The 25,737-nt window shown below is 47.5% G+C and overlaps 2 protein-coding genes across 2 annotated transcripts in view; both read left to right on the plus strand.

Annotated features, from left to right (window-relative positions):
- The window catches only part of ATP6V1B2 (ATPase H+ transporting V1 subunit B2), a 29,875-nt gene extending 27,801 nt beyond the window's left edge, over positions 1 to 2,074 (plus strand). The window contains exons 13-14 of the mRNA XM_038746296.1: positions 103 to 232; positions 483 to 2,074. Of these exons, the coding sequence (XP_038602224.1) occupies positions 103 to 232; positions 483 to 622 (270 nt within the window). The 3' untranslated portion in view covers positions 623 to 2,074. The remainder of the gene's footprint in view (positions 1 to 102; positions 233 to 482) is intronic.
- Positions 2,075 to 11,041: 8,967 nt separating this feature from the next.
- Positions 11,042 to 25,464, plus strand: LOC119928884. The gene is made up of 12 exons (XM_038747385.1): positions 11,042 to 11,191; positions 11,480 to 11,538; positions 12,911 to 13,010; positions 14,221 to 14,309; positions 15,442 to 15,577; positions 16,961 to 17,072; positions 17,444 to 17,550; positions 18,569 to 18,636; positions 19,901 to 19,985; positions 20,909 to 21,062; positions 24,331 to 24,673; positions 25,335 to 25,464. The coding sequence occupies exons 1-11, from the start codon at positions 11,137 to 11,139 to the stop codon at positions 24,659 to 24,661; spliced, it is 1,296 nt and encodes a 431-aa protein (XP_038603313.1). The 5' UTR covers positions 11,042 to 11,136; the 3' UTR covers positions 24,662 to 24,673; positions 25,335 to 25,464.
- The last annotated feature ends 273 nt before the right edge of the window (positions 25,465 to 25,737 follow it).

Genomic DNA, 25,737 nt, shown 5'->3' on the forward strand with positions numbered 1-25,737 from the left:
GCTAAGCTACTGCTAGAATAAAGAAGGTGTTATCTTAATGGCACTTTGTTTTTGGGGTTTTTTTTTTAATCCTCCTCTACCGCCACTCTCCTCTCCCTCCAGTATGCGTGCTATGCGATTGGTAAAGATGTTCAAGCCATGAAAGCTGTAGTTGGAGAGGAAGCCCTTACCTCAGACGATCTCCTCTATTTGGAGTTTCTGCAGAAGTTTGAAAGGAACTTCATCGCTCAGGGTAAGCTATAGTTATTCCTGGAGCCAGGGGCCCTTCTGAATATGATGATAAATCTAATTAGATCCTGCACTTGAAGTCGCAGTACTAGTAGAGCTGTGATGTGCTGTGATGTGTCTCTAACCCAGAACGTTAGAGACAGGCATCCACCGGCCAATAATGTCGAGAGTTTCTGCCGCCAGCCCGAGAGAACCGGCGCTGCCTTGAGGAAAAAATCCAAACCGTTCCATCACAGTCTGCCCCTCCTTTTCAGGTCCGTATGAAAATCGCACCGTCTACGAGACTCTGGACATTGGCTGGCAGCTGCTGCGAATCTTCCCCAAGGAAATGCTGAAGAGAATCCCGCAAAGCACCCTGAGCGAGTTCTACCCGAGAGACTCCGCCAAGCACTAGCCGCGGTTGCGTCTTGGGCTCCGCTCTCCGTGAAATGCTGGTTTTGCTCTCTCTTTCCCCTTTGTGTTGGTGTTTACTCGTTACCCTCCCATTAAAACCGAGGCTAGGTAACGTCGTGCCAGTGTTCCTGATGTTTTAAGCCGATAACAGAGTTTAAAATATCCCCTGCTCAGAAAACCAGAATCTCCTAAGCTTTGGCTAAGTGGCTGCCGGGCTGAGGCCGAACTTGACTCACTGATGTGTCTGTCTGCGTGTGCGCGCGCATGTGTGTGTGTATATGTGTCTATAGTGGTGTAGTTACTAGCATGATTACACCCTAATTATTTGGGTCTCCTAGACCTCATGTTTCTGAAGCTCCTCAGGAGTGAGACTGTTTGAAGCTGTAATGCCTTTGGCCTCAAAACTCAAGGCCAACCTGGGTGTGTACGAATCCTTCTCTAGGATGAGCAAATGGTTGAATGCCCCTGCTTCTGGTCTACGTGCAGGCCTTTGTCGCCTTGCTGCTGCTCCACACAGATGGCATCTGCTGCTGACCTGCCCTTACCTGTTTGATGGTCAGACCGGCAGAGAGGAGTCTCCTCTTCTCCCTCCTCCCCCGCTTTATTTTTAGTATGTAGTAATGACGTACAACACGTGATGCCAGAGCCCGGGCGGCCTTTGGCTTTGATTATGACCCCGAACGGAGTAGGGGCTCTTGGGTCTTGCCGCTGCTCCTTCTGAGGTCCTTGTAGAACCATGCATCATTTGCACAACTGGTGACACTTTTTTATTTTTTGACCTGGTAGTTCAGAAAGACTCCTACCTGACTTCCCCACGGTGAGCCTTGAAGGACTTCCAGAGGCGGGAATTATGAGATCCTTGGCTGCATAAGTCAACTTGAACTGCTCGGCTTGGAAAGAATCGGGAAGCGGGCAGATGCGCTCCATTCCAGTTCCCTGCCAAATCACTGGGATTATGAGACGATAACAGTTCTCAAACTGTTTACCAAAAACCGGAGGTTTTGTTGGGAGAATAGGATGAGTCCACCTCTCGGCGTGTTTATAGGGATATTTTGAACTCTGTTATCAAGCAATCTTTTGGGATTCCCCATTTGTTCCTGCTTTTCCATTCACTCCTGCCTTGCCAAGGTGACCCAGTGGCACAAACATCAATAATAATAATAATAATAATAATAATAATAATAAAACACTTAAGGATTCTAACATTGGCTCCTTCCTCATGTTAACCCTGCAACCGTCTCCGGTGCAGTTCTAACATTTCCATTATTTGGTCTCTTGTGGTTTTTTTTGTAATTTGGGTGCAATAGCAATCTCTTTAGTGCATTCCATCTTTGAAGTTGTGTCAAGTCCTTGATTTTTCTCTGAGGGGGTATTAGCATGAGAATATTTTAACGTAGAAAATGTGACCTCTGAATATGAAATGTGGACAATAAATAAATGTTCAATCAAATGGAATTTGGCCTAGTAATTCTGACTGCCACCTCTTTAATCTCCACTGGCTGGGAAGCCAACAGCAGCAGATGGATTACCCTGTTAGACAGAGATGGAAGGTCTGGATTAGATTCAAGTATTGTGCCAAGGGCCTAAACTGCAAACCGGTTCAGCCCCCAAGCCGTGACTGAGGCTATTTACCAAAGATCGTACTGCATGCTACCTTGTCCGGTATGGTCTTTATTGCGTCTTTAAACCACACCCTTTACATGAACTAATATCGGTAATGGCTGCATCTTGACTTGGAAAGGTAGATAGAGATGGAGTTAGCTGTTCTTCCTATGTAAAGGTGAAGCTGTAAAAGGTGAGACTTCATTTGGTGTGTGGATGACCGCAAAATATCTTCCGTTGTGTTCCGAGCATTGGATCCGGGGGGCTGGGCGGGGAAGGTGTATCGTCCCACCATTGTGTTTTAGTAGTTGCTTGGTTATCCGTGTCCCCAACGGCATACTGTACCACAGGAGTCGCCGACTTTGTAGCCTGTTTTCGAACGAAGAGATCTGTTGATCTGCGCGGTGGAGTCTACTGCACTTTCATCCCCTTAGTAAACCATTTTTGAGTGTGGCAGTCCCACTACCCAGACCCAAAGGGTTTGAATTCTCGCTTCTTGCTAGAACCAATGGAGTTGAGATTTTTTTTTAGCGAAATCCAGGTGGGCTTGCGGTCTAAGTGGGAAGAACTGACCCACAGGAACAAATAACCAGCTAAACGAAGACCGTCGGTAGCATTTCATCCCCGGGCTTTCTCATCGTTTCCGTTTAGGGTGCTCTGGTTCCAGCTCGTACAGCCGTCCCAATTGTACGGCGTTTGTGGCCGGTTTGGGCCCGTCGTCTGCCCCTGGGAGGTGGATCAGCTTGGACCGCTGGGCCGAGCCCCCTGTGGCTCCGAGTGAGCCATGGTCTTTGGCTCCAGCCCACCTCCTGCACCTGGCCAGGCAGTGACCACGGACAGCCCTGAAAACACCCAGTGAAACCTAGGCAGAATGGCTGCCTAAGCAGCAATTGATGCAGAATAAAGTGGAAATGTGAAATACCTACATAGAAGTACGTAACAGGTGAAGTAATAGCACTGGAACTCATATTTGGCCCATTGGGTACAATTCCTCTACAACAGGACATCACAAGTAGCAGAGGTGTGGCCTAATAAACTCTTATTAAAGGGCAGACTCTAGTTCCCGCAGCTTTTCTACCGACCTCAAGCAACTGCATTTGTTCTATATTCAGCCTGCTTATGAATGTTAATATTAAAATTCATCTTTCTACTGAAAGCGACCATTTAATTGATGGCTACATCTCTTTGGCTGGGGAGGGAGAGGAGCTAGAATAATGTTTATTCTCAGTCTCCCAGTTTAATGATCATGATTACTTGTGCAGAAAATATACTCAATCGATTGTATTTACTGAGTGCTTATGTGTGCAGAGCACTGTACTAACTGCTTGGGAGAGTAGAGTATGGTAGATTTGGTAGACGTGTTCCCAGCCCCCAAGGAGCCAAGCAGCGTGGCTCAGTGGAAAGAGCCCGGGCTTTGGAGTCAGAGGTCATGGGTTCAAATTCCGGCTCAACCACTTATCAGCTGTGTGACTGTGGGCAAGTCACTTAACTTCTCTGGGCCTCAGTTACCTCATCTGTAAAATAGGGATGAAGACTGTAAGCCCCCGTGGGACAACCTGATCACCTTGTTAACCTTCCCAGCGCTTAGAACAGTGCTTGGCACATAGTAAGCACTTAATAAATGCTATTATTATTATTATGACATCAGGGAACGTGTCTGCTAATTCTGGTGTACCTAGTAAGCACTGAGTCACCCTATTAACATTGCTGAACACAGACTAAATATGTTGGCCAAATGCAGAACATAATTGAGAAAATGTCTCTTCCCTCACATCTTGTTTAATTTCAAGTGATTTTTTTTAGTGTCTTTTAAAAAAGTCAACCAAATGTTTCATTAAATTCAGCGTGTATCAGTTGCACGTTAGAGAAGCAGCGTGGCTCAGTGGAAGGAGCCCGGGCTTGGGAGTCAGAGGTCATGGGTTCTAATCCTGACCCCGCCGCTTGTCAGCTGTGTGACTTTGGGCAAGTCACTTAACTTCTCTGGGTCTGTTACCTCATCTGTAAAATGGGTATTGACTGGGAGCCTCACGTGGGACAACCTGATCACCTTGTATCCCCCCCAGCGCTTAGAACTGTGCTTTGCACATAGTGCTTAACAAATACCATCATTATTATTGTTAGTACTCTTGGTGTGACTTAAAAGAGTAAAAATCAGCCACTGTTCAGCCTTGTATTACTTCATTAAGATCAGTTTCACTCCTGGTGAATGGCTCAAGATGCCTCAGGAAAGTGAGTCACTTTTTGGATACTTGAACTACGCAAACACGATTAGACAGGCAACAGAAACTGAACCTAAATCATTCCCGTGTGGACTTCTTCCTCACTCTGCCCACTCCCAATCAATCGTATTTGAGCAAGCTGTACCAAGCCAGAATTAGCTGACACATTCCCATACCATAAAGAGAGCAATCGTCCTGCAGAAGCACAAAAATGCTTTCATTTCAAGTAAGAAAAAAGAAACAATCTTAAATAAGCCTGACTTTTGAAACACTGCTCTGTGGGGCCGGTTGTTAAGTAATGGGGACCGGAATCTGTAACAAAACTGCCCTGATCCTTGCTGTATCATGGCAAAATTCCAGGAGGGTGAACTGCGGTCCACATTCTTCCGTGGAAAAGGAGTGGGAAGGAGAAAAATGTAAAGAAGGCGAGCTCAAAGTGAGCTACGCTGTCTCCTCTCCCACTCATCTCGGGTTGAGGTGTACGGCTTGAATCCTGCTGAGTAAAGCCATCTGGAATTGCTTCACCCTGGAAGTTGTTGCCTAACTTTCCCGTTTGAGCAATTGTCCCGCACTGTGGCTGCAACAGTGGAATTTTTTCTCCGGGAGATTGCAGGTGTAAGTATGGTGGGGGTTATTTGCAAACAGCCACTGCCACCTGATGACTCTGTGCCGCGGTTGAAATGAGATGGTGGCCTCTGACGAGGCACGAGTGTTGCTCTTTAAGGGAAAAGGAATAATAGACGGGGTAAAATGACGAAGGACCCAAATGAGTTAGGCCCGGTGGGCTAGGGAACCAGTGTAATAAATGGGGAACTTTGTTCTAACATTAGCAAGTGAAAGCTCTTCCTTTCCAAAATAGGGACTGTCTCTATATGTTGCCAACTTGTACTTCCCAAGCGCTTAGTACAGTGCTCTGCACACAGTAAGCGCTCAATAAGTACGATTGATTGATTAAGCAGCTAAGGGGCCGTCGTATGTGGAAAATTTAGGGAGGGAGACTGTAACTCGACCACACTTTTAACAAATACCATCGTCGTCACACTCTTATCAGTCACTGATTTACCTCAGAACTGAAATGCCAGCACCTCCTGGAAGTTGTCTTGTAGGAGAAGCAGTGAGCCCAGGCTTTGGAGAGGTCATGGGTTCAAATCCTGGCTTCGCCACTTGTCAGCTGTGTGACTTTGGGCAAGCCACGTCACTTCTCTGGGCCTCCGTTCCCTCATCTGTAAAATGGGAATTAAGACTGTGAGCCCCCCGTGGGACAACCTGATCACCTCGTAACTTCCCCAGCGCTTAGAACAGTGCTTTGCACATAGTACACGCTTAATAAATGCCATTATTATTATTATAAGCGTGAAGACAATCACGGATAGGCATGAGAAGCAACGTGGCCTAGCGGATGGAGGACGGGCCTAGGAGTCGGAATGACCTGGGTTCTAATCCAGGCTCTGCCGCTTGTCTGCCGTGTGACCTTGGGCTAGTCACTTATCTGTGCCTCAGTTACCTCATCTGTAAAAGGGGGATTGAGATTGCAACCCCTGTGTGAGACGTACTGTGTCCAACCCGTTTATCTTGTATTTACCCCAGTATCTAGGCCAGTGTCTGGCACCTAATAAGTACTTAAATGCCACAATAATAAGGGGCAGCTTGGTGCAACATTGAGGCTAACTTTATAATAATAATGAGCGCTTACTAATATATAATTACTAATTAGCTTGTATCTACCTCAGCGCCTAGTTCAGTGCCTGGCATGTGGTAAGCGCTTAACAAATACCATAAAAAAGTGGTAACTGAAGCACTAATATTACTAATAATATAATAAGCGCTTACTGTGTGCAAAGTAAGCACGGGGGGATGCAAGGTGATCAGGTTGTCCCACGTGGGGCTCACAGTCTTAATCCCCATTTTACAGATGAGGTAACTGAGGCCCAGAGAAGTTAAGTGACTTGCCCAAAGTCACGCAGCTGACAATTGGTGGAACCGGGATTTGAACCCATGACCTCTGACTCCAAAGCCCGGGCTCTCTCCACGGAGCCACGCTGCTTCTCTAGAACAGAGGTGGGCTCTAGCGACATACTGCTGGATTCCCATGGGGCATATTAAATAAATCTAATTCACCTTCCTCCAGTAATTTGCGAGAGGAGTATCAGTAGGTTCAAAATAAATAGAGGGAAAGGCACTGTTGATCAACCGGTTATGCTTCTGTCCTTAGTAGTTCTGATAAAAATTAGGATGGTTGTGGCAATGAATGCGCCACTCTCTGTCCTTCTGCTTAACTGAAAACGGGCTCTACCTGTCAATCGATCAATTAATTAATTCATTCATTCAATCGTATTTATTGAGCGCTTACTGTGTGCAGAGCACTGGACTAAGCGCATTGGCTGTCCACAGGAGGACAGCAAGTTTTCCGGTGGCTCCACGAAATGAAGGAGCTGCTGGCTGCAGACCTCTCCGGACCGTGGCAGGTGGAGAAGGGGTAAAGTCAAAAGCATTTTATGGAGTTTGGTATGTGACTGGGGCACCCCCAGAGCCAAGTCCAACAAATCTCCACCCTATTCTAATCCTCCTGGACCTCTCAATCAATCCATGGTATTTATTGAGCGCTTACCATAATGCAGTGCACTGTACTGAGTGCTTGGGAGAGTACTACAGCAGAGTCGGTAGACAGGTTCCCCGTGCAAAAGTTCACTGGCTAGAATCTCAACCACCCCCTTACCATGAGAACACTATCAGATCTTGATTTAGCGTGGCTCAGTGGAAAGAGCCCGGGCTTTGGAGTCAGAGGTCATGGGTTCAAATCCCGGCTCCGCCAATTGTCAGCTGTGTGACTTTGGGCGAGTCACTTCGCTTCTCTGGGCCTCAGTTACCTCATCTGTAAAATGGGGATTAAGACTGAGCCCCCCGTGGGACAACCTGATCACCTTGTAACCTTCCCAGCGCTTAGAACGGTGCTTTGCACATAGTAAGTGCTTAATAAATGCCATTATTATTATTATTATTGATTTCGCCTACACAGTTCTGATGTCTGGCTGCCCCTCATTCACTCACTGGTCATTCATGCATTCAGTCGCATTTATTGAGTGATTCATTCATTCAGTTACCTCATCTGTAAAATGGGGATTAAGACTGAGCCCCCCCGTGGGACAACCTGATCACCTTGTAACCTTCCCAGCACTTAGAACGGTGCTTTGCACATAGTAAGTGCTTAATAAATGCCATTATTGTTATTATTATTGATTTCGCCTACACAGTTCTGACGTTTGGCTGCCCCTCATTCACTCACTGGTCATTCATGCATTCAGTCGCATTTATTGAGTGATTCATTCATTCAGTCGTATTTATTGAACGCTTACTGTGTGCAGAGCACTGTATTAAGCACTTGGAAAGTACAATTTAAACTCTCACCCTCAAACAGAGGGTGTCAGGCAAGCTGTTCTGGTATCCATTTTGGTCTGGCTGTAAACTATCAGAGAGCTCATCCGCTCATGTGCTTCAGCTATCGCTTTTTTATGGTATTTGTTAAGTGCTTACTATGTGCTAGGCGCTGAGGTAGATACAAGCTAATCAGGTTGGACACGGTCTATGTCCCTCATGAAGCTCACAGTCTTAATCCCCATTTTCCAGATGAGGTACCTGAGGCACAGAGAAGTGAAGTGGCTTGCCCAGGGTCACACAGCAGACAAGTGGCGGAGCCGGGATTAGAGCCCAGGTCCTTCTGACTCACTTCAGCATGAATGAGTTTCAGTTTCATCACTCTCACTCCAACTCCTCTCCCACTAATCCATTAATTATTTAATTAATTGATTAATTAATTCATTCAATCGTATTTATTGAGCACTTACTGTGTGCAGAGCACCGTACTAAGTGCTTAGGAAGTACAAGTCGGCAACATATAGAGATGGTCCCTACCCAACAGAGGGCTCACAGTCTAGAAAGGGGAGACAGACAACAAAACAAAACATGTAGACAGGTGTCAATCTCACATTGCTATATGGATCCAACATTTAAACTTTAAATTCAACATTTCCCAAACTGAATTTGTCATCTTAATGCTAATAAATACAATTGTTATGTTTATTAAGTCCTTAGGAGGTGCCAAGAACGATTCTAGGTGCTGGGAGAGATAAAAGATAATCTAAGTCCAAGGGACCTGAGTTCTAATTCCTGCCCTGTGTGACCTTAGGCGAGTCACTTCACTTCTCTGGGCCTAAGTTACCTCATCTGTAAAATGGTGTTTAAGACCCTGAGCCCCATGTGGGAGAGGGACGGTCTGCAACCTGATTAGCTTGCACCTACCCCAGTGCTTAGTACAGTGCCTGGCACATATAGTAAGCGCTTAACAAATACCGTAAAAAAGCTTGTGGTTCTTAATTAAGTTTCTCAGGCCCCTTTATGTGCTTTAGACCTAACGTACTCCTCCCAGCCAAGAGCCCAGTCCCCTCTGTTACTTCTCTTTTTTATGATAATTATAATAATAATAATAATAATGATGGCATTTATTAAGCGCTTACTACATGCAAAGCACTGTTCTAAGCGCTGGGGAGGTTACAAGCTGATCAGGTTGTCCCACGTGGGGCTCACAGTCTTAATCCCCATTTGACAGATGAGGTCACTGAGGCACAGAGAAGTGAAGTGACTTGCCCAAAGTCACACAGCTGACAAGCGGCGGAGCCGGGATTTGAACCCATGACCTCTGACTCCAAAGCCCGTGCTCTTTCCACTGAGCCATGCTACTTCTCAATGATATTTGGTAAATGTTTACTATGTGCCAGGCATTGCACTAAGGGCTGAGGTGGATATAATGTTGGACACAGTCCATGTCACATAGGCTCAAAATAATAATCCCCATTTGACAGATGCGGGAACTGTGGCACAGCGAAGTTAAGTGACTTCCCAAGGTCACACAGTAGATGAGTGGTAGATTCAGGATTAGAACCCAGGCCCTTCTGACCCCCAAGCCCATTCTCCATCCACTAGGACACACGGCTTCTTGTTCCTCTTTTCCCCATTTACCACAAATCCCTGACATCTCTGCGGACTATCACTTCAATCAAGCAGTGGTATTTATTGAGTGCTTACTGTGTACTAAGCACTTGGGAAAAGTACAATGAAACAGAGTTAGTAGGCATGATCTTTGCCCACAAAGAGCTAACGGTCTAGAGTCACTCATAGCCGTTATTCATTTATTCATTCGTATTTATTGAGCACTTACTGTGAGCACCTGGGCACTATACTAAATGCTAGGGAGAGTACAATAACAAGAAACAGACACATTCCCTTATTCTTTCCAACCATCTCTGCCGGCCCTCTGCTCCTCCCCATAGGGAAGTTCCTGGGTCTAATAATAATAAAAATAATGGTATTTGTTAAGCACTTACTATGTGCCAGCCACTGTACTAAGTGCTTGGACATATTTACTATTCTATTTATTTTGTTAATGGTGTGCATATGGCTATAATTCTATTTGTTCTGACGGCTTTGACACCTGTCTACATGTTTTGTTGTCTGTCTACCCCTTCTAGACTGTGAGCCTGTTGTTGGGTAGGGACCGTCTCTATCATCATCATCATCATCAATCGTATTTATTGAGAGCTTACTATGTGCAGAGCACTGTACTGAGCGCTTGGGAAGTACAATTGGCAACATATAGAGACAGTCCCTACCCAACAGTGGGCTCACAGTCTAAAAGGGGGAGACAGAGAACAAAACCAAACATACTAACAAAATAAAATGAATAGAATAGATATGTACAAATAAAATAAATAAATAGAGTAAAAAATATGTACAAACATATACATATATGCTCTATATATAAGTGCTCTATATGTTGCCGACATACTTCCCAAGTGCTTAGTACAGTGCTCTGCACACAGTAAGTGCTCAATAAATATGACTGAATGAATGAATACTAGAAATCCCATTAAAACCCTGGGAGGAGGAAGGACTGGCTGAAAGCAAGAATTCTTAGGCTTCAATCTGGGGAAGATTTTGTCTCCAAAGCTCAAGTGCTCTGCACATAGTAAGCGCTCAATAAATACGATTGATGATGATTTTGTCTCCAAAGCCAAAACTTTCAAGCCAATTGAGGCAATTTCCTCCCTGCCCTGCCCAACCTCCAGCAGCAACCCAAATATCCAGATAAAGTCAGGCGAAAGCAAGTTTGGAGCTTGAATGATCTGGGTTAGTTGTCTCAATTTTCCACTTGGCTCTGGAAGCAGAGGTCACGTCGGAGTTTGTCCGGAGCCGAGCACGAGGTTCTCTCCTGAAGACAGCCCACGTCTGCAGCCCGGTCAAGGACTTTCGTGGCCTCAGGCCTCACACCAGCACGAACAATTTGTTATGTCCATTTGACCCTCACTCGCTTGTTTGAAATCAACCTCAGCGGGGCCAGAGCTGCCCGTTTCTCCTGAGTCACGCTCATGGAGGGCTTCAGGTGGGACCAGTTCACCAGCATTTGTCCTGGAGCAGCCGCTCCCAGCACCTGGTTCCTATTTAAGCAAGCTTCCGGGGGAGGGTTTCAGTTGAGTTTTCTTTGCAAACCTGTTGCTCTTCTGTATTGTTTAGGGGTTCTGGGTTTTTGCTGGATGGTGTTTTTTTTTTTTACTCTTCTATAACAAGCATTACCTGTCTCTTGTTGAGAGGAGGGCAGCCTGGGAGCTAGGAAGTGCTCAGTGCTTTTTCCAACCAGACAGCGATGGCCAGGAAGTTCTGGGCTTTCTTGAGGAAATTTTTTTGCTGTTATTTTACAGGTTATGAACCTTGGGTTTTAAGTCTTTTCCTAGGAGGGTGGGGGGCTGACCTGTGTTGACATCTAATGGATGGAAGGAAGCCAGCCTTTTGGCCTTCAAAACCTTCCTATGGGGCTAAAGGGTGTTCTCTCTCACTGATACAGTTTCCTGCTCCAGTGCTGGGCTTCCTGTATATGAATCCATGAGAAGGGGGTCTTTAGTGGGGAAGAGTTTGCTTTTAGTTAACCTTTCAAGTATATGAGTGGGGGTAGAATGTCTCTTCCTCTTTTCCCCATCCATCTTTTCTAGATAGTCTATCTGAGGCTGACTTTCAGAACTTCTCTGACTTGGAATGTGACCCACCTGAGGTAAGGGACATGAAGGCAACTTCCAAATTTTCAAGTACTGCCTTCAGACTGTTTCTTAGTACTTTGGCTTGAGGCTGAGTTGTAAAGGCTGCATTGGGGGCCTAGAAACATCACCTCAAAGAGTGGAGAGATGAGCAGGGTTCTTGTTCAGTCTCTGCCTGGAGGGAATAGGAATATGTAGCAGGAGTGTATTCTTCCCTGGGCTGTGACTAACCAGTCTTCCAAGATTCAATCTTGACCACTTAAGCCCTCCTAACTTCATCATCTTCTCTTGAGAAACAGTGTGGCCTACCCAAAAGTTGAATACAGGTGACCTGGGTTTTAATTGCCTCATAAGTGCCTCCTCCACTTGCCTCATGAGTAACTCTGGACAAGTCACTTAACTTCTCTCTGCAGTTTCTTCAGTAAAATGGGGATTAAATACCCACTTGTGCTCCCTAATTCTCTCTTAAGGTATTTAAGTACTTACTATGTGACCTAAGTGTGGAGGTAGATCCAGGTCAGTTAGGTTGGATGCAATTCCTGTGTCACAAGGGGCTCATGACCCAAGTTGGAGGGAGAACTGAAGCAAAGAGAAGTCAAGTGACTTACCCAAGGTCACCTAGCAAGCAATGGGCAGAGCCAGGATTAGAACCCAGAATCCCAGGCTCGTGTTCTTCCCACTAGGCCATGCTCCTCAGGTTGTGAGGCCCATGTGGAACAGGTTGCCTGATCCACTTCTTAACTACCTCAGCAGGGTGTTTGGTGCATAAATATGTGGTGAATACTACTACATTATTAATTCCTTTTCAAAGGGACCCTTAGTGTCTGTGAGAAACTGTCAATGTGCTTGATCTCCGTTTGTATATGTCCAGGAAAACAGAAACCTAAAGGAGGCAGAAGAAAGGGGGTGGTCTGACTGCAGCGTGGCTAACTGGGTTATGGCCAGGAAGGGGCATATTCTATTTTATTTTGTTAATGTTTTGTTGTCTGTCTCCCCCTTCTAGACTGTGAGCCCGCTGTTGGGTAGGGACTGTCTCTATATGTTGCCAACTTGGACTTCCCAAGTGCTTAGTACAGTGTTCTGTGCCCAGTAAATACGATTGAATGAATGAATTAGTTACTGTTGCAGAGCAAACTGAGAGTGCCTTGGCAGAATTGCAGAGGAGGTTTGGAGGAGAAAGTGCTTGTAGAGAAGAAAGTGGGAGGGACCCTGGGAAAAGAAAGACCACTCGGGCTTTGTGTCACGGATGCTACTTGGCCCCATCAGGTCTTCCAAGTGGCCAGTGGGATCTCTATGAGGGATGCCCCCCTGGGTACCCATTTGAACCAACAAAGTGGGGTACCGAGGGCTCCGTCCTCCCTCCCTTCCAACTTGTTTCCTCTTGCAAAGGTGAGATCCTACCGGACTCCTAAAGAGGCCTCGGCAGGATCGCCTAAAGGAGCCTGCGTAACCAAGCTGGAGGAGTTGTACTACCGGGACAGATTGTGTGGTGAGTGGGCTGGGGCTTGGTGTTGGGAGGCCAGTCCCCAGGCCACTACCTGTCCTTGGGGCTCAGCTCTGGATCCCATTCCTAGTCTTGACCGAGCCAACCTGTGTATGCCTGGGGGGGCAGTGAGGTGGGGATGGGATAGTTGTGCCTTGTTCTAACTCCCCTCCCTTCCAGTGTATTATTGGACTAGAGCCTGTTAAGAAGGGCGTCCAGGTAGCCTTGGACTTTGTGAATGTGGTTGTCCCTCTGCCATAATGTTGCAGGATTTAGTTGCCCTGAGGCACTTCTGGAGGGGTCATCCTCTCTCTGGCTCCTCAAGGAACAAAGTGTGCCTCTTCAGCTGCTGAGCTGGGGGAAGGGATGCCATCTGAACCATTTAAAACATCCATTTAAGCTTGTTCACCCTGGATGGAGGCTCCTGGGAGCTTGGCTAGGAGGGAAGGAGAGTCCAGACGTGGAGGGCTGCAGGCAGGGGCCACCTTCCCCGGCTTAACTTCCCTCCACTGTGCAGCCCAAGGAATCACACTCCCAACTCCAACACAAGAGAAGCCACTCACTGGCCACAAGCCAGAGGGACCTGGGGACTGCAGCCCCCTGGACGAGCGGAGGGAAGGAGGGGTTCCTGTCCTCCGTTGGTGAGTCCAGGCAGCAAGGGAGGGGTTTCACTGCTGCTTCCTGTGCTCAGCTGAGTGGACACTGCCCTCACACCCTGGGGTGAAGAGGGCCTGGGAAGAGACTGACCTCTCCTGCCAGAAATAACAGCTGTTACCACGAAGAAGCCAGATGAGGAAATATCATCATTCTGCTGACTGGGTGCAGTGGGATCATGACATCATGTTGTGTTGGGGGGGGACCCCCATAAATCCAAATACCTCCGGGGGGGCCCTTGGGTGCTAACACAGCCCAACCACCACTGAGTGATGCATTTACAAGTACTAGATTTATGAAGGAATAAGCACTGTTTGTGTTTACATGGCATAATTTGCTGTCTGTGCTGAGGAACCAAAAAAATGAAGCCTTTTCTTTTCAGCAGTTCATGCAGAGAGAGGCTGTTGGCTCCTGCCCCAGATGGAAGCTTTCTGTTTGCCCTGATAATCTAGAAAGAGATGGCCTAGAGGAGTGGAGTCTGCCCGAAGGAGGGAGGTGTTCAGTTATAAACCTCATAAACTACAGCGTTTGCTGTGAGTCAGTCCTTCCCATCTCTCTCCAGGTCTGCAGCATAAATCGAATGATGCCTGGCAGTATGATCAGGAGCTGACGATCTGGGCCCGTGACCCAGAGGACACCTTGGACTCCGAGGTACTGGAAGCATACCAGCAGGGCTCAGACATCCCTGGCAACACCTCTACTTCGGGCACTGAGTGTTATTCAGCCACCGTGGTGGTGGTCTGTCCACAGGATGGGCACTGGGATGGGGGCAGAGAGCTGGGCCTACTTACTAGAGAAATTTGGTCTGAGTTTGGGGCTGCTATGGCTTAAAAATAGTGGTATTTGTGAAGTGCATACAATGTGCCAGGCACTGTGGGGTGGATCTAAGCTCGCAGTCTCAATCCCCATTTTACAGATGAGGTAATAGAGGCAAAAAGAAGTGAAATAACTTGCCCAAGGTCACACACAGCAGACAAGCAGTGGAGCCAGGATTAGAACCCAGGTCCTTCCGAGTCCTAGGCCCGTGCTCTATCCACTAGGCCATGCTGCTTCTCCATGGCTTGGGACCCTTCACGGCCTAGAGGAGCAGGGATGGACCGGAGAAGCAGCACTGCAAAGTGGATACAGCACAGTCCTAGGAGTCAGAAGGTCATGGCTTTTTAATCCATGCCACTCATCTGCTGTGTGACCTTGGGCAAGTCACTTCATTTCTCTGTGCCTGTTACCTCATCTATAAAACAGGAATTGAGACCGAGCCCCATTTGGGACGGGGACTGCATCCAACCCGATTTGCTTGTATCCACCCCAGTGCCACAGTAAACACTTAACAAATATTTATTATTGTTATTATTATTGTAATATTATTATTATTAGGGGAGGCAGTGTGGCTCAGTGGAAAGAGCCCAGGCTTTGGAGTCAGAGGTCAGGGGTTCAAATCCCGGCTCCGTCAATTGTCAGCTGTATGACTTTGGGCAAGTCACTTAACTTCTCTGTGCCTCAGTTACCTCATCTGGAAAATGGGGATTAAGACTGTGAGCCCCCCATGGGACAACCTGATCACCATGTAACCTCCCCAGCGCTTAGAACAGTGCTTTGCACATAGTAAGTGCTTAATAAATGCTATTATTATTATTATTATTATTATTATTATTGTTACCTGACTCAAAGCTGGCTGAGCCCGCTTCCTGGTAAACAACACTCTTCAGCTAATACAGGAAACTACTCAGCTCTTCCATACATGGGATCTGGGAAAGTGACTGATTTAAGTCTCTGGTGGGGTTAGGAGCAGCCACGTTGGCCAAGGATGGGCAGGCAGACCTCCTGGGAGCTGGAGAAGCAGAAGTCCCTGGAGGACTTGTTGAAGGAGAAGCAGATTCTGGAAAACCATCTGCACTGTATGTCCCACCTCCAACAGGAAGGTAAGGTCGGGGCCCCTGGAAAAGGGTGGAGAATTAACCTCTGGGGTGGCTTTGGTAGATAGAACTAGGGTCAGAGAAGCTTGTTTCTACACCTTTCTCAAGAGCTCAGTCCTTTAGGACACCCCTCCCTGCCAACCTTCTCCCTCTAAGGTGGCAGTGATTGCCATTCACTGGAGGAGTAATACTTATTGAGCATTTACTGCATGCATTATACTATAATAAGTGCTTTTAGACTGCTTTTAGTCTTAGACTGTGAGCCCACTCTTTTAGACTGTGAGCCCACTGTTGGGTAGGGACTGTCTCTATGTGTTGCCAATTTGTACTTCCCAAGCGCTTAGTAAGTGCTCTGCACATAGCGCTCAATAAATATGATTGATGATGAAGTGCTTGAAATACAAAACAGTCAAGTGGTCTACTCCCTGCCCTCAAGGAGATTTTTTTTAGTCTAAGCCTCAGGATGAACTTCACAACCCAACCAGAATACAAGGGCTTTCACTGTAGTCAGATGGGCCTTCAGAGTATCCTGGAGTCTTGGGCCATCAAACAAATGCAGTTTTGTCCTAAATTTCCTCCTCCTTGGACTCCCCTCAATTAATTATTTTTTTCCTTGAGTGTTTTCTGTGTGCAGAGCACTTGGGGAAAGTACAATAGAGGTGGTATACACAATTCAACCATATTTGAGTGCTTACTGTGTGCAAAGCACTGTACTAAACACTTGGGAGAGTACGATACAACAGGTACATTCCCTGCTCACAGGGAGCTTCCTACTTAGAATTTACTGCCTGGGGAATATGGCAAACATTAAAATTATGGGAAATGGAGTATAAGCACTTAGTACTGTATTCTGCATAAAGTAAGCACTTAAATATGATTAAGTGCTGTGGGATGAATATCAAGTGCTTAAGGGGTATAGATTCATTCATTCAATCGTATTGAGCGCTTACTGTGTGCAGAGCACTGTACTAAGCGGTTGGGAAGTACAAGTTGGCACCAGGCGCAAAGGTGATGCAGAAAGAATATAAGGGAAATCTGAGCTTATTTGCAGAAGGCCTCTTGAAAGAAATGTGGGCTTTTTATTTCTCTGAGCTTTTTTCTTCCATTGGATGGCTTGGAAGGTGGGAAGAGTGGTGGTCTTAGATGTGAAGGGGGAAGTTCCAGGCCAGAGGGAGGACGTGGGAAAGGGAGTCGGCAGTGAAGTACTTCCCAAGTGCTTAATACAGTGCTCTGCACACAGTAAGCGCTCAATAAATGATTGAATGAATGAAATAGATCAGGAAACAGTAGGCTGGTATTAGAGGAGTGAAGTGTGCATGTCTTGTTCTTGTCTCACTCTGGCTCACAGAGCTGGCTGGTTCTGAGTCCACTCCAATCTCCCCTTCCTAGTTGCGCTCTTGCAAGACCAACTGCAAAGGACCAAGTTTCCATCTCCACCCTACGTCTGTCCCCTCGCTACCTCCCCATCTCGCCCCAGTTTCTGCTCCCCTGCTCCTGTGAGGTAAGGCTGGTTTTTCCCTCCTAGACTGAGCGCTTGGTTGAAGTCCTCACCTGAGGGATTCCAGACTGTTCATCTGAATGCCTACGATCCAGTAGGGGAAGCCCTTGGTCTGCGGGAGAAGCCACTTGGTTCACTCATTCAGTTGTATTTATTGAGCACTTACTGTATGTGGAGCACTGTACTAAACGCTTGCAAGAGTACACTACAACAAAAAAGACACTCCCTCAGCTGATCCGTAAAGGGTGGCTGGGCCTGCCTCCTCTGCTGGGATTAGCATTCCCGAGAGATGGGGAGAGATTTGGAGCTTTCTGCTCAAGGACCGGGGTAGTAGAAGCAATCTTTAAGCCACTCCTCTTTCTAATCTCCCAAAAGCTCAACTTCTCCCAGAGAAAGTGCTCGGAAACAGTACCAAAGTTGAAATCAACAAGGAAGTCTCTGGCCGATGGTATGTGCCCCTGCTCCCAAGAGAGGGAAGAAGGTGAGGGGTGGTTACCTCAGCCCCCGTCCCAGCTGACTGACATACATCATCTTGCCACTTACATCAAAGCAAACCAGATTGGACAATCATACTGTGCACTTTATTCTAAGCACTGAAGAGAGTACAAGATGAGTTGGTAGATCCATTCCCTGCCCACGACAAGCTTACAGTCTTGAGGGGGAGACAAACATTAATATAAAAAGATATGAACTTTAGTGCTGTGGGGCTGAGGGAGGGATGAATAATGGGAGCAAATCAGGGTGGGTGCAAAAAGGAGCGGGAGAAGAGGAATGAGGGCTTAGGTGGGAGGTGTACCTTCTATAAGGCTTTGAAGGTGGGGAGTAATTGTCAGATATGAAGAGGGAGCATGTTGCAGAACATGGGAAAATTGGTGATAAGGTAGATGAGATTGAGATACGGTGAGTTGGTTGACATTTCAAGGCTGTGTGTGTGTGTGTGTGTGTGTGTGTGTGTGTGTGTGTGTGTGTGTGTTTGGGAGGCGGAGAGGGGGAGGAGGTCATGGGTGGCAGGGGTCAGTTCTTTCCTTTAAGCCAGATCATAGATTTTCTTTAACCTTGCTTCCAGGGATTTTGCCTGCCCGCCCCTAGCATAACTGTGTCCTCCAGTCTTGCTTCCTTTACAGTGGGATGGCTTACTACAGTGGGTGGTTTCCTGCCTTCTCCATTTTCTCCTCTATCTCCTCTCCCCCTTCATCTATCTCCAGACACTGACAAAGACACCCGCCCCCCCCCCCCCCCCCCCCCCCCCCCCGCCCCCCAAACTGTTTCAGTACTAGATGGAGCTCCTAAATACTGTGTGCCTGGCTTGTTGGAAGGAAACTGGTGAGACCTCTGACTTGAGGTTTTTCTGGGAACAACCCAGAGGAGGCTGGTCAGTTCTTGGGCTCCGCACACTCTTATGGTGTTCTGGATCCCTCTTCCCAGCCCCCTATCCCTGCCCATCCCCAAACGGAAAGCGGGAAAAGCCAACTGACCCTCTCCTCTGCCTTGTGACTCAGGTGAGCCCCCACGCGTGAAGGGCAATGTGAAGGAGGTGCTGGACACATTGACCAAGCTGACTTCCAAGGTATCTGGCCCTGCTGGGCCCTCACCATTGTTCAGATTGTCATGGAAGGTGGAATTCTGCCCAGGAAGCTGGGAGTGAGCCCCGGGGGCATAGTCAGTGTTACTCTAGCATACTGGCCCTGAAGGCTGCTGGGACTCTATGTCCCAAAAGCCATACTGCCAGTGTCACCCTCCTCAGCCCAAAGTGACACTGGGTGGGGGTGGAGGGATGTTGACAAGGTCCCAGCCCCGACCCAGGCTTGGTTCTGGCCGTACTTCCCAGATCCGACCTTCCTCCTGATCTCTGGACTGTGTATTTAATCATCAATATCATGTGCAGAGCACTGTATTAAGCACTTGGGAGACTACAATAGAGCTGGTAGACATAGCTTCTGCCCACAAGAAACTTTATGGATGGTATTGAGTGCAGAGCACTGCACTAAGCACTTGGTATGTGAGCAGATTTTCACTTAAAACTCATTTTTTTTAATCAGTTGTTTTAGCAACTCTGACCACTAGCATGGCTCAGTGGAAAGAGCACGGGCTTGGGAGTCAGAGGTTGTGGGTTCTAATCCTGGTTCCACCTCTTGTCAGCTATGTGGCCTTGACAAGCCATTAACTTCTCTGTGCCTCAGTTCCCTCATCTGTAAAATGGGGATTAATCAATCATATTTATTGAGCACTTACTGTGTGCAGAGCACTGTACTAAGCACTTGGGAAGTACTAGTTGGCAACATATCGAGACGGTCCCTACCCAACAGTGGGCTCACAGTCTAGATTAAGACTGTGAGCCCCATGTGGGACAACCCGATCACCTTGTATCCCCCCCCAGTGCTTAGAACAGTGCTTTGCACAGAGTAAGTGCTTAACAAATACCATCATTATTATCATTTATTCAGTTTCAGTGAGCGCTTACTCGGTGCAGAGCACTGCACTAAGTGCTTGAGACTACAGTACAATAAAGAGATGCAGTCTCTGCCCACAATGAACTTAGAGGCTAGAAAGTCTTCATTCAGTCTAGTCCCTTAACTCATTCCACATTGGATTGAAGCCTAGGTGTGGGGGCAAGATATGTGGTGGTATGTCAATACTGTTTCTCAGCCAGATATCTAAATGGGCTGGAAGGGTCCCAGGACTTCTTGCTGGTCCTTTTTCCCTCTCCCAAGTAGGTGGGCTGTGCCCCATATGACATTCCATCAGGCTGGAGGATTAGACGAGAATGGAACTGCCAGGAACGGACCACCTAACGTCACTCTCCCGCCTTCTCCCTCCCTGGTTGATCACAGGCTTCAACTGCTGGGGTAGCAGCCAGAGAGGGATCCACAGCCAACCTCCTAGAGGAGCAGCCGGATGGGGAGAGACTTTCAGCAGGTAGCTGAGCCTCCTCCTACCTCACCTCCCTTCTCTCCTTCTCCAGCCCAGCCCGCATCCTCCTCTCCTCCGCCGCTAATCTCCTCACCGTACCTCGTTCTCACCTGTCCCGCCATCGACCCCCGGCCCACGTCATCCCCCGGGCCTGGAATGCCCTCCCTCTGCCCATCCGCCAAGCCAGCTCTCTTCCTCCCTTCAAGGTCCTGCTGAGAGCTCACCTCCTCCAGAGGCCTTTCCAAACTGAGCCCCTTCCTTCCTCTCCCCCTCATCCCCCTCTCCATCCCCCCTTCTTACCTCCTTCCCTTCCCCACAGCACCTGTATATATGTATATATGTTTGTACATATTTATTACTCTATTTTATTTGTACATATCTATTCTATTTTATTTCGTTAGTATGTTTGGTTTTGTTCTCTGTCTCCCCCTTTTAGACTGTGAGCCCACTGTTGGGTAGGGACTGTCTCTATATGTTGCCAATTTGTGCTTCCCAAGCACTTAGTAAGGTGCTCTGCACATAGTAAGCGCTCAATAAATACGATTGATTGTGGGAACATGAAGTAGGGCCTGGGGAGGCGAATGAGCAAGTCCTGAGTTCCTGATCTCACAGGCTGTAAAACTTCTGACTCAAACAGTGCTCATTCATTCAATCGTATTTATTGAGCGCTTACAGTGTGCTCTGCTTTCTCTTACTACCTCCACTTAGCTGCCAACACATTAGAGGCCCCTGCCAACCACCAGGGTTAACAAGCTTGTGTGGGGAGGGTTTTCTTCAAGAGTTCAGGCTGTTGGCCCTTGGCCAGAGATCCAGGTTAAGAGCTCTACCCTTACTCCAGCTCTCTGTGGGGAAGGTATAATAAAGATTGCTGTGGTGGTTGAGATTTCACTAGCCATGTTAATCATGGGTTTTCTTTCTGTCAAGAATAGATGGACTTTTCTCCTCGTCCTCCTCCGATGACTCCAGTCTAAGCCCCATACCAGCCCTCTCCAAATGCCAAATGAGGAAAATCTCCAGTCAGAGTGATCTAGCTGATGCCCCTGCTTCCCAGGACCTTGGCCATGGTGAACTTGACCCACAGAGGTAATAAGTTACATTAAGTGCTTGCTAAGTACTGGGGTGTAAGATCAGCCACAGACTCTTCTATCCTCAGGCCTATGGTTGATCTTGTCTCCACATATGAAGAAACTGAGTCCCGGGGAAGTTGTGACTTTCCCAGGGTCATTCAGGAGGCTAGGGGCAAAAAGCTGACTTTATCCCAGGCTCTCTCCTCTATGCCATGTTGCCTACCATTCCTGGGGGGGCTCAGCCTGTGGCTATGATTCCCCAACCTCCTTATAAAGCTGAGTGGCTATATGGGCTGATACGACCACTTAGCAGTCAGTCAAACCAATAGAATGCGAGGTCCAATGTGAAAGCCAAGTTGACCAAGCCTCATGGTGGTGGTGGTGATGATGATGCTGGAGCAGATGAAAGATAATCAGGTTCCAAATGAGATTCAGTCTAAATCGGAGTGAAAACTGGTATGGAATTTCCATTTTGCTGGCGAGGGAACTGAGGCATAGAGAAATTAAGTGACTTGCCTAAGGTCATGGCAGACACGTGGCGGACTTGACTTCAAACACTGGTTTGGGTGTTGGGGGGTTTGGGGGGGATTGGCCATGCTGAAGGACGATTGGACTTCAGTTTTAGAAGTCATCCCTTCCCAGAGGGTAACTCTGAAGTGGACTTAGAGGTACTTAATTGTGGCACTAAAATAGAGGCTTGACCTTCTCTCACAACATCAAGGCCTAATTCCCTCCTTTTATCCTGGACAGTGAGTTGCGGGGTGCAGGGGCCTCTGAATTTAAGCTTTCTGGAGGCAGCCCAGCACTTACCTCTGGGGCAGCAGGACTTGTTGTCTGCCCAGCCCCCTCCTTCACTGAGAAGCAGCATGGCTCAGTGGAAAGAGCACAGACTTGGGAGTCAGACGTCATGGGTTCTACTCCTGGCTGTGCCACATGTCGGGCTGTGTGACCTTGGGTGAGTCAGTTAACTTCTCAGAGCCTCAGTTACCTCATCTGTAAAATGGGGTTTAAGACTGTGAGCCCCACAAGGGACAATCTGATCACCTAGTATCCCTCCCAGTGCTTAGAAAAGTGCTTTGCACATAGTAAGCGCTTAACAAATGCCATAAAAAAATGATCACTGGGCAGAGCTGGGGAGTTTGTCATGTAGAACAGAGTGTAGGACACCCTCATAGGTAGCTAAGATGGGAAAATTACTCTGAAAGGTGATTAAATCATTTCTATAGGAGGGTGCTGTTTTTCTTGTTTTTTCCTGTTTTACTTAACAAAGGGCTGGTGGCCATTACCCCTTCCCAGTAGCATTGTTCAGAGCTCCTGGGCTGTGCTCACTTGAAAGCCTTCCAAGATCAATCCCACAGGGATTCTTCATTTGCCACTCTGAGAAGTTATTCATGCAATTCAATTGTATTTATTGAGCATTTACTGTGTGCAAAGCACTGTACTAAGTGCTTGGGAGAGTACAGAGCAACTGGCACATTCCCTGCCCACAATGAGCTCACAGTCTAGAGGGGGAGACAGACATTAAATTACAGATATTTACATTTGCTGTGGGGATGGGAGGGAGGTTGAATGAAGAGAGCAAATCAGGGCAATGCAGGAGTGAGTGGGAGGGAGAGAAGGGCTTAATCAAGGGAAGCCTTCTTGAAGAAGATCTGCCTTCAATAAGGCTTTGAAGTGGGGAGAGCAGTTATCTGTGGGATGTGAGGAGAGAGGGCATTCGACACCAAAGGTAGGATGTGGGCTTGATGTCGACAGTGAGATAGGTGAGATGGAGGTACAGTGAGAAGGTTAACGTTAGAAGAACAAAGTGTGTGGGCTGGGTTGTAGTAGTGAGGTAGGAATGGGCAAGGTGATTGAGTGCTTTAAAGCCAATGGTGAGGTCTTTTTGTCCCATGTGGAGGTGGATGGACAACCACTGGAGTTTCTTGAGGACTGGGGAAACATGGTCTGAACGTTTTTTAAGGAAAATGATCTGGGCAGCAAAGTAGAATATGGACTGGATTGGGGAGAGGCAGGGAGGCCAGCAAGGAGGCTGAAACAGTAATCAAGGTGGGATAGAATAACTGCTTGCATTAATGTGGTAACAGTTTAGAGAAGAAGGGTTGGATTTTAGCAATGTTGTGAAGGTAAAACTGACAATTTAGTGGTGTTTGAATGAGAGTGAGGAGTCAAGGAAATCTTGGAGGTTATGGGCTTGTGAGATAGTAATGATGGTGGTGATGTCAACAGTGATGGGAAAGTGAGGAGAAGGACAGGGTTTGGGTGGGAAGATAAGCTCAGTTTTAGCTATAACAAGTTTGAGGTGAAAGGAGGACACCCAAGTAGAGATGTCTTGAAGGCAGGAGGAAGTGCGAGACTGCAGAGAGGGAGAGATCAGGGCTGGAGGTGTAGATTGGGGTGTCAACAGCATAGAGGTGGTAGTGGAAGCCATGTGAGCAGATGAGTTCTCCAAGGGAGTGGGTGTAGATGGGGACTCAGAACTAAACCTTGAGGGACACCCACAGTTAGGAAATGGGAGGCAGAGGAGTAGCCCATGAAAGAGACTGAGAATGAGTGGCCAGAGAGATAGGAGGAGAACCCATCAGCAACTATTAGTTGGAAAATTGTCCCAAGACACAAAATTGGAAGAGGGGCTTCCTGGGGGTGTGGCTGGAAACTTTCAGAAGTCTATTTCTGAAAAATCCTCACTGTTCTCCACCACCCAGCCAATCATCTTTTCAGTATTTTTGAGCTATGCTATGATGCCTGAATCTTAATGCTGTCTTTTACTTTGGTGAGACCCTTGAAGGTTTCATAGAACAGCAACTTTGTTTTGGCTATTCTCCTGTTCCTCTCTTCCCCAAAGCATAGACCCTTCAGGCTGTCTACCCACCCTCCTCATCTATCTAAACAGAAAAGGGACAGGGGGAAGAGGGGAAAGGAAAGGTCTGAAGATCTCCATTTTTAACTAGTATCACAGCAGCCTGGGTGACATCCTTAAGTCTCTGTGATTTTTGCTAACAGCCTGTGTTGTCTAAGACCTAGTAGTAATAATGAAGTGTTTAAAATGTACTGTGTGCTGGGAGAGAGTGCCCAGAGGAAATTCCATATGGTCACTGTCCTCTGGGGCTTCATTCCCCAATGTGTGAGGGGGGGTTGAGATCATAGAGGCTAGAGGAAGCACCATGTGGAAGAAATGAGGAGGAGGTGTAGAGTAATTCCAACTGCTAAGGCTTGGCTAAAACTTTTCCCAACAAGGTGAGCCCCTCTAAAGCATGGGGGGCCTAACTCTTTACTTCCTCTAGAGTGGAGGAGTTTTCTCAGGACTGCTCTGAGGAAGACCAGCGGGACATCAGCTGGGAGAAGGCCACGCCAGCGGAGCTTTCTGCATCTCAAGCCGGCATAGTTTCAGTCATCGGCGAAGAGGACGGTGGCGGTATACCCACGCTGAGTAATGAGGAAGCAGAGTTCGGAGACCAGTGCCAAGAAGCTGGACTGACTTCTACCTTGAGCTGTTTGGCACCCGGATCAGAAAGCAAGCATGAAGAGTCTTCTGACCCCACCAACTCCAGCAAGCTCGAAGGTCATGCTGGTATTGAAAGCTTCTCGCCCACCACCAAAGCTGCCTTCTACTAACAGCTGGTCCAGGTAAGCAGAACCCTGCCACGGGAAGTGAGGGGCAGGAGGCATGTGACACCAGAGACCAGAGGGAACTCAAGATGTATCCATCCAGAGTAGGGTGGATGCTGGACGTGGGGAGGAGGTGGCTTTAACCCCAGCAGATGCTACTAGTATTGTCAGAGGCTGCCATGAGGCAGACCCCAGCCCCAGTGAAGAGGGGGAGGGTGCTTGAACCAGGGAAGGATACACAGCCTGCTCTTGCAATGTCTTATTAGCCGGAGTTCTAAGCAAGACTTACTCCCACCTCCTCTTTACCAAACTTAAACAATGTCCCCACTCCAACTCATTTTTGGGCTAGAAGGACTTTACATCATCATCATCATCATCAATTGTATTTACTGAGCGCTTACTGTGTGCAGAGCGCTGTACTAAGCGCTTGGGAAGTACAAGTTGGCCACATATACAGTCCCTACCCAACAGTGGGCTCACAGTCTAAAAAGGGGGAGACAGAACAAAACAAAACATATTAACAAAATAAAATAAATACAGATTGAGTCTTCCCTCACTTCCTAAATTAGCCTCATACCTTGCAGCCTCCCCGCCTGCACCACAGTTGTGCTAATGAGCATTTTCCCAACAAACCAGTCTAAACAAGGGTGGGTTAGTGCTGGCTCGCTATACTTTTCAGGACCCACCTCCGTTCCCGTCTTGATCACTGGGAGAAGGAAGAAGCATTCCCTGTGATGGGAAGAGTTTGCCTCTTCTCCTGTGCCTCCAATTTTTAATCCTGTTTCCGAAATAAAGTAGTTGAGAACTCAGTCTCCGGATCTTCTGTTCCCCATGATGTTCCCCTTCATCTCCCTCTCTTACAGATTGCTGGGGGAGGAGATCAACCAAGTTGGCCACTAGATAAGAGGGGGGGCTAGTGCTGGAATGAGAGTGATGTTACTAAAGTCTGGGTCTAGTCTGTTCTACCTCCTCTTCTGTCTCCCACCCGTTGGAGCAAGGAGCACTTTAACAGCAGGGGTCATCCTCAGATTCCTGCTGGATAATTGTGCTGTCTGACTCGGGCTCAAAGTAAGGCTGAGCTG

This window comes from Tachyglossus aculeatus, chromosome 5 (genome assembly GCF_015852505.1).
Source record: "Tachyglossus aculeatus isolate mTacAcu1 chromosome 5, mTacAcu1.pri, whole genome shotgun sequence".
Classification (NCBI taxonomy): Eukaryota; Metazoa; Chordata; class Mammalia; order Monotremata; family Tachyglossidae; genus Tachyglossus; species Tachyglossus aculeatus.

Bases quoted from the DNA above. Each gene is read 5' to 3' on its own strand.
- LOC119928884 (XM_038747385.1), top strand. From the start codon at position 11,137: ATGGCCAGGAAGTTCTGGGCTTTCTTGAGGAAATTTTTTTGCTGTTAT. The intron at 15,578-16,960 runs GTAAGGTCGGGG...TCCCCTTCCTAG, and splicing joins GTCCCACCTCCAACAGGAAG to TTGCGCTCTTGCAAGACCAA. The intron at 17,073-17,443 runs GTAAGGCTGGTT...AATCTCCCAAAA, and splicing joins TGCTCCCCTGCTCCTGTGAG to GCTCAACTTCTCCCAGAGAA.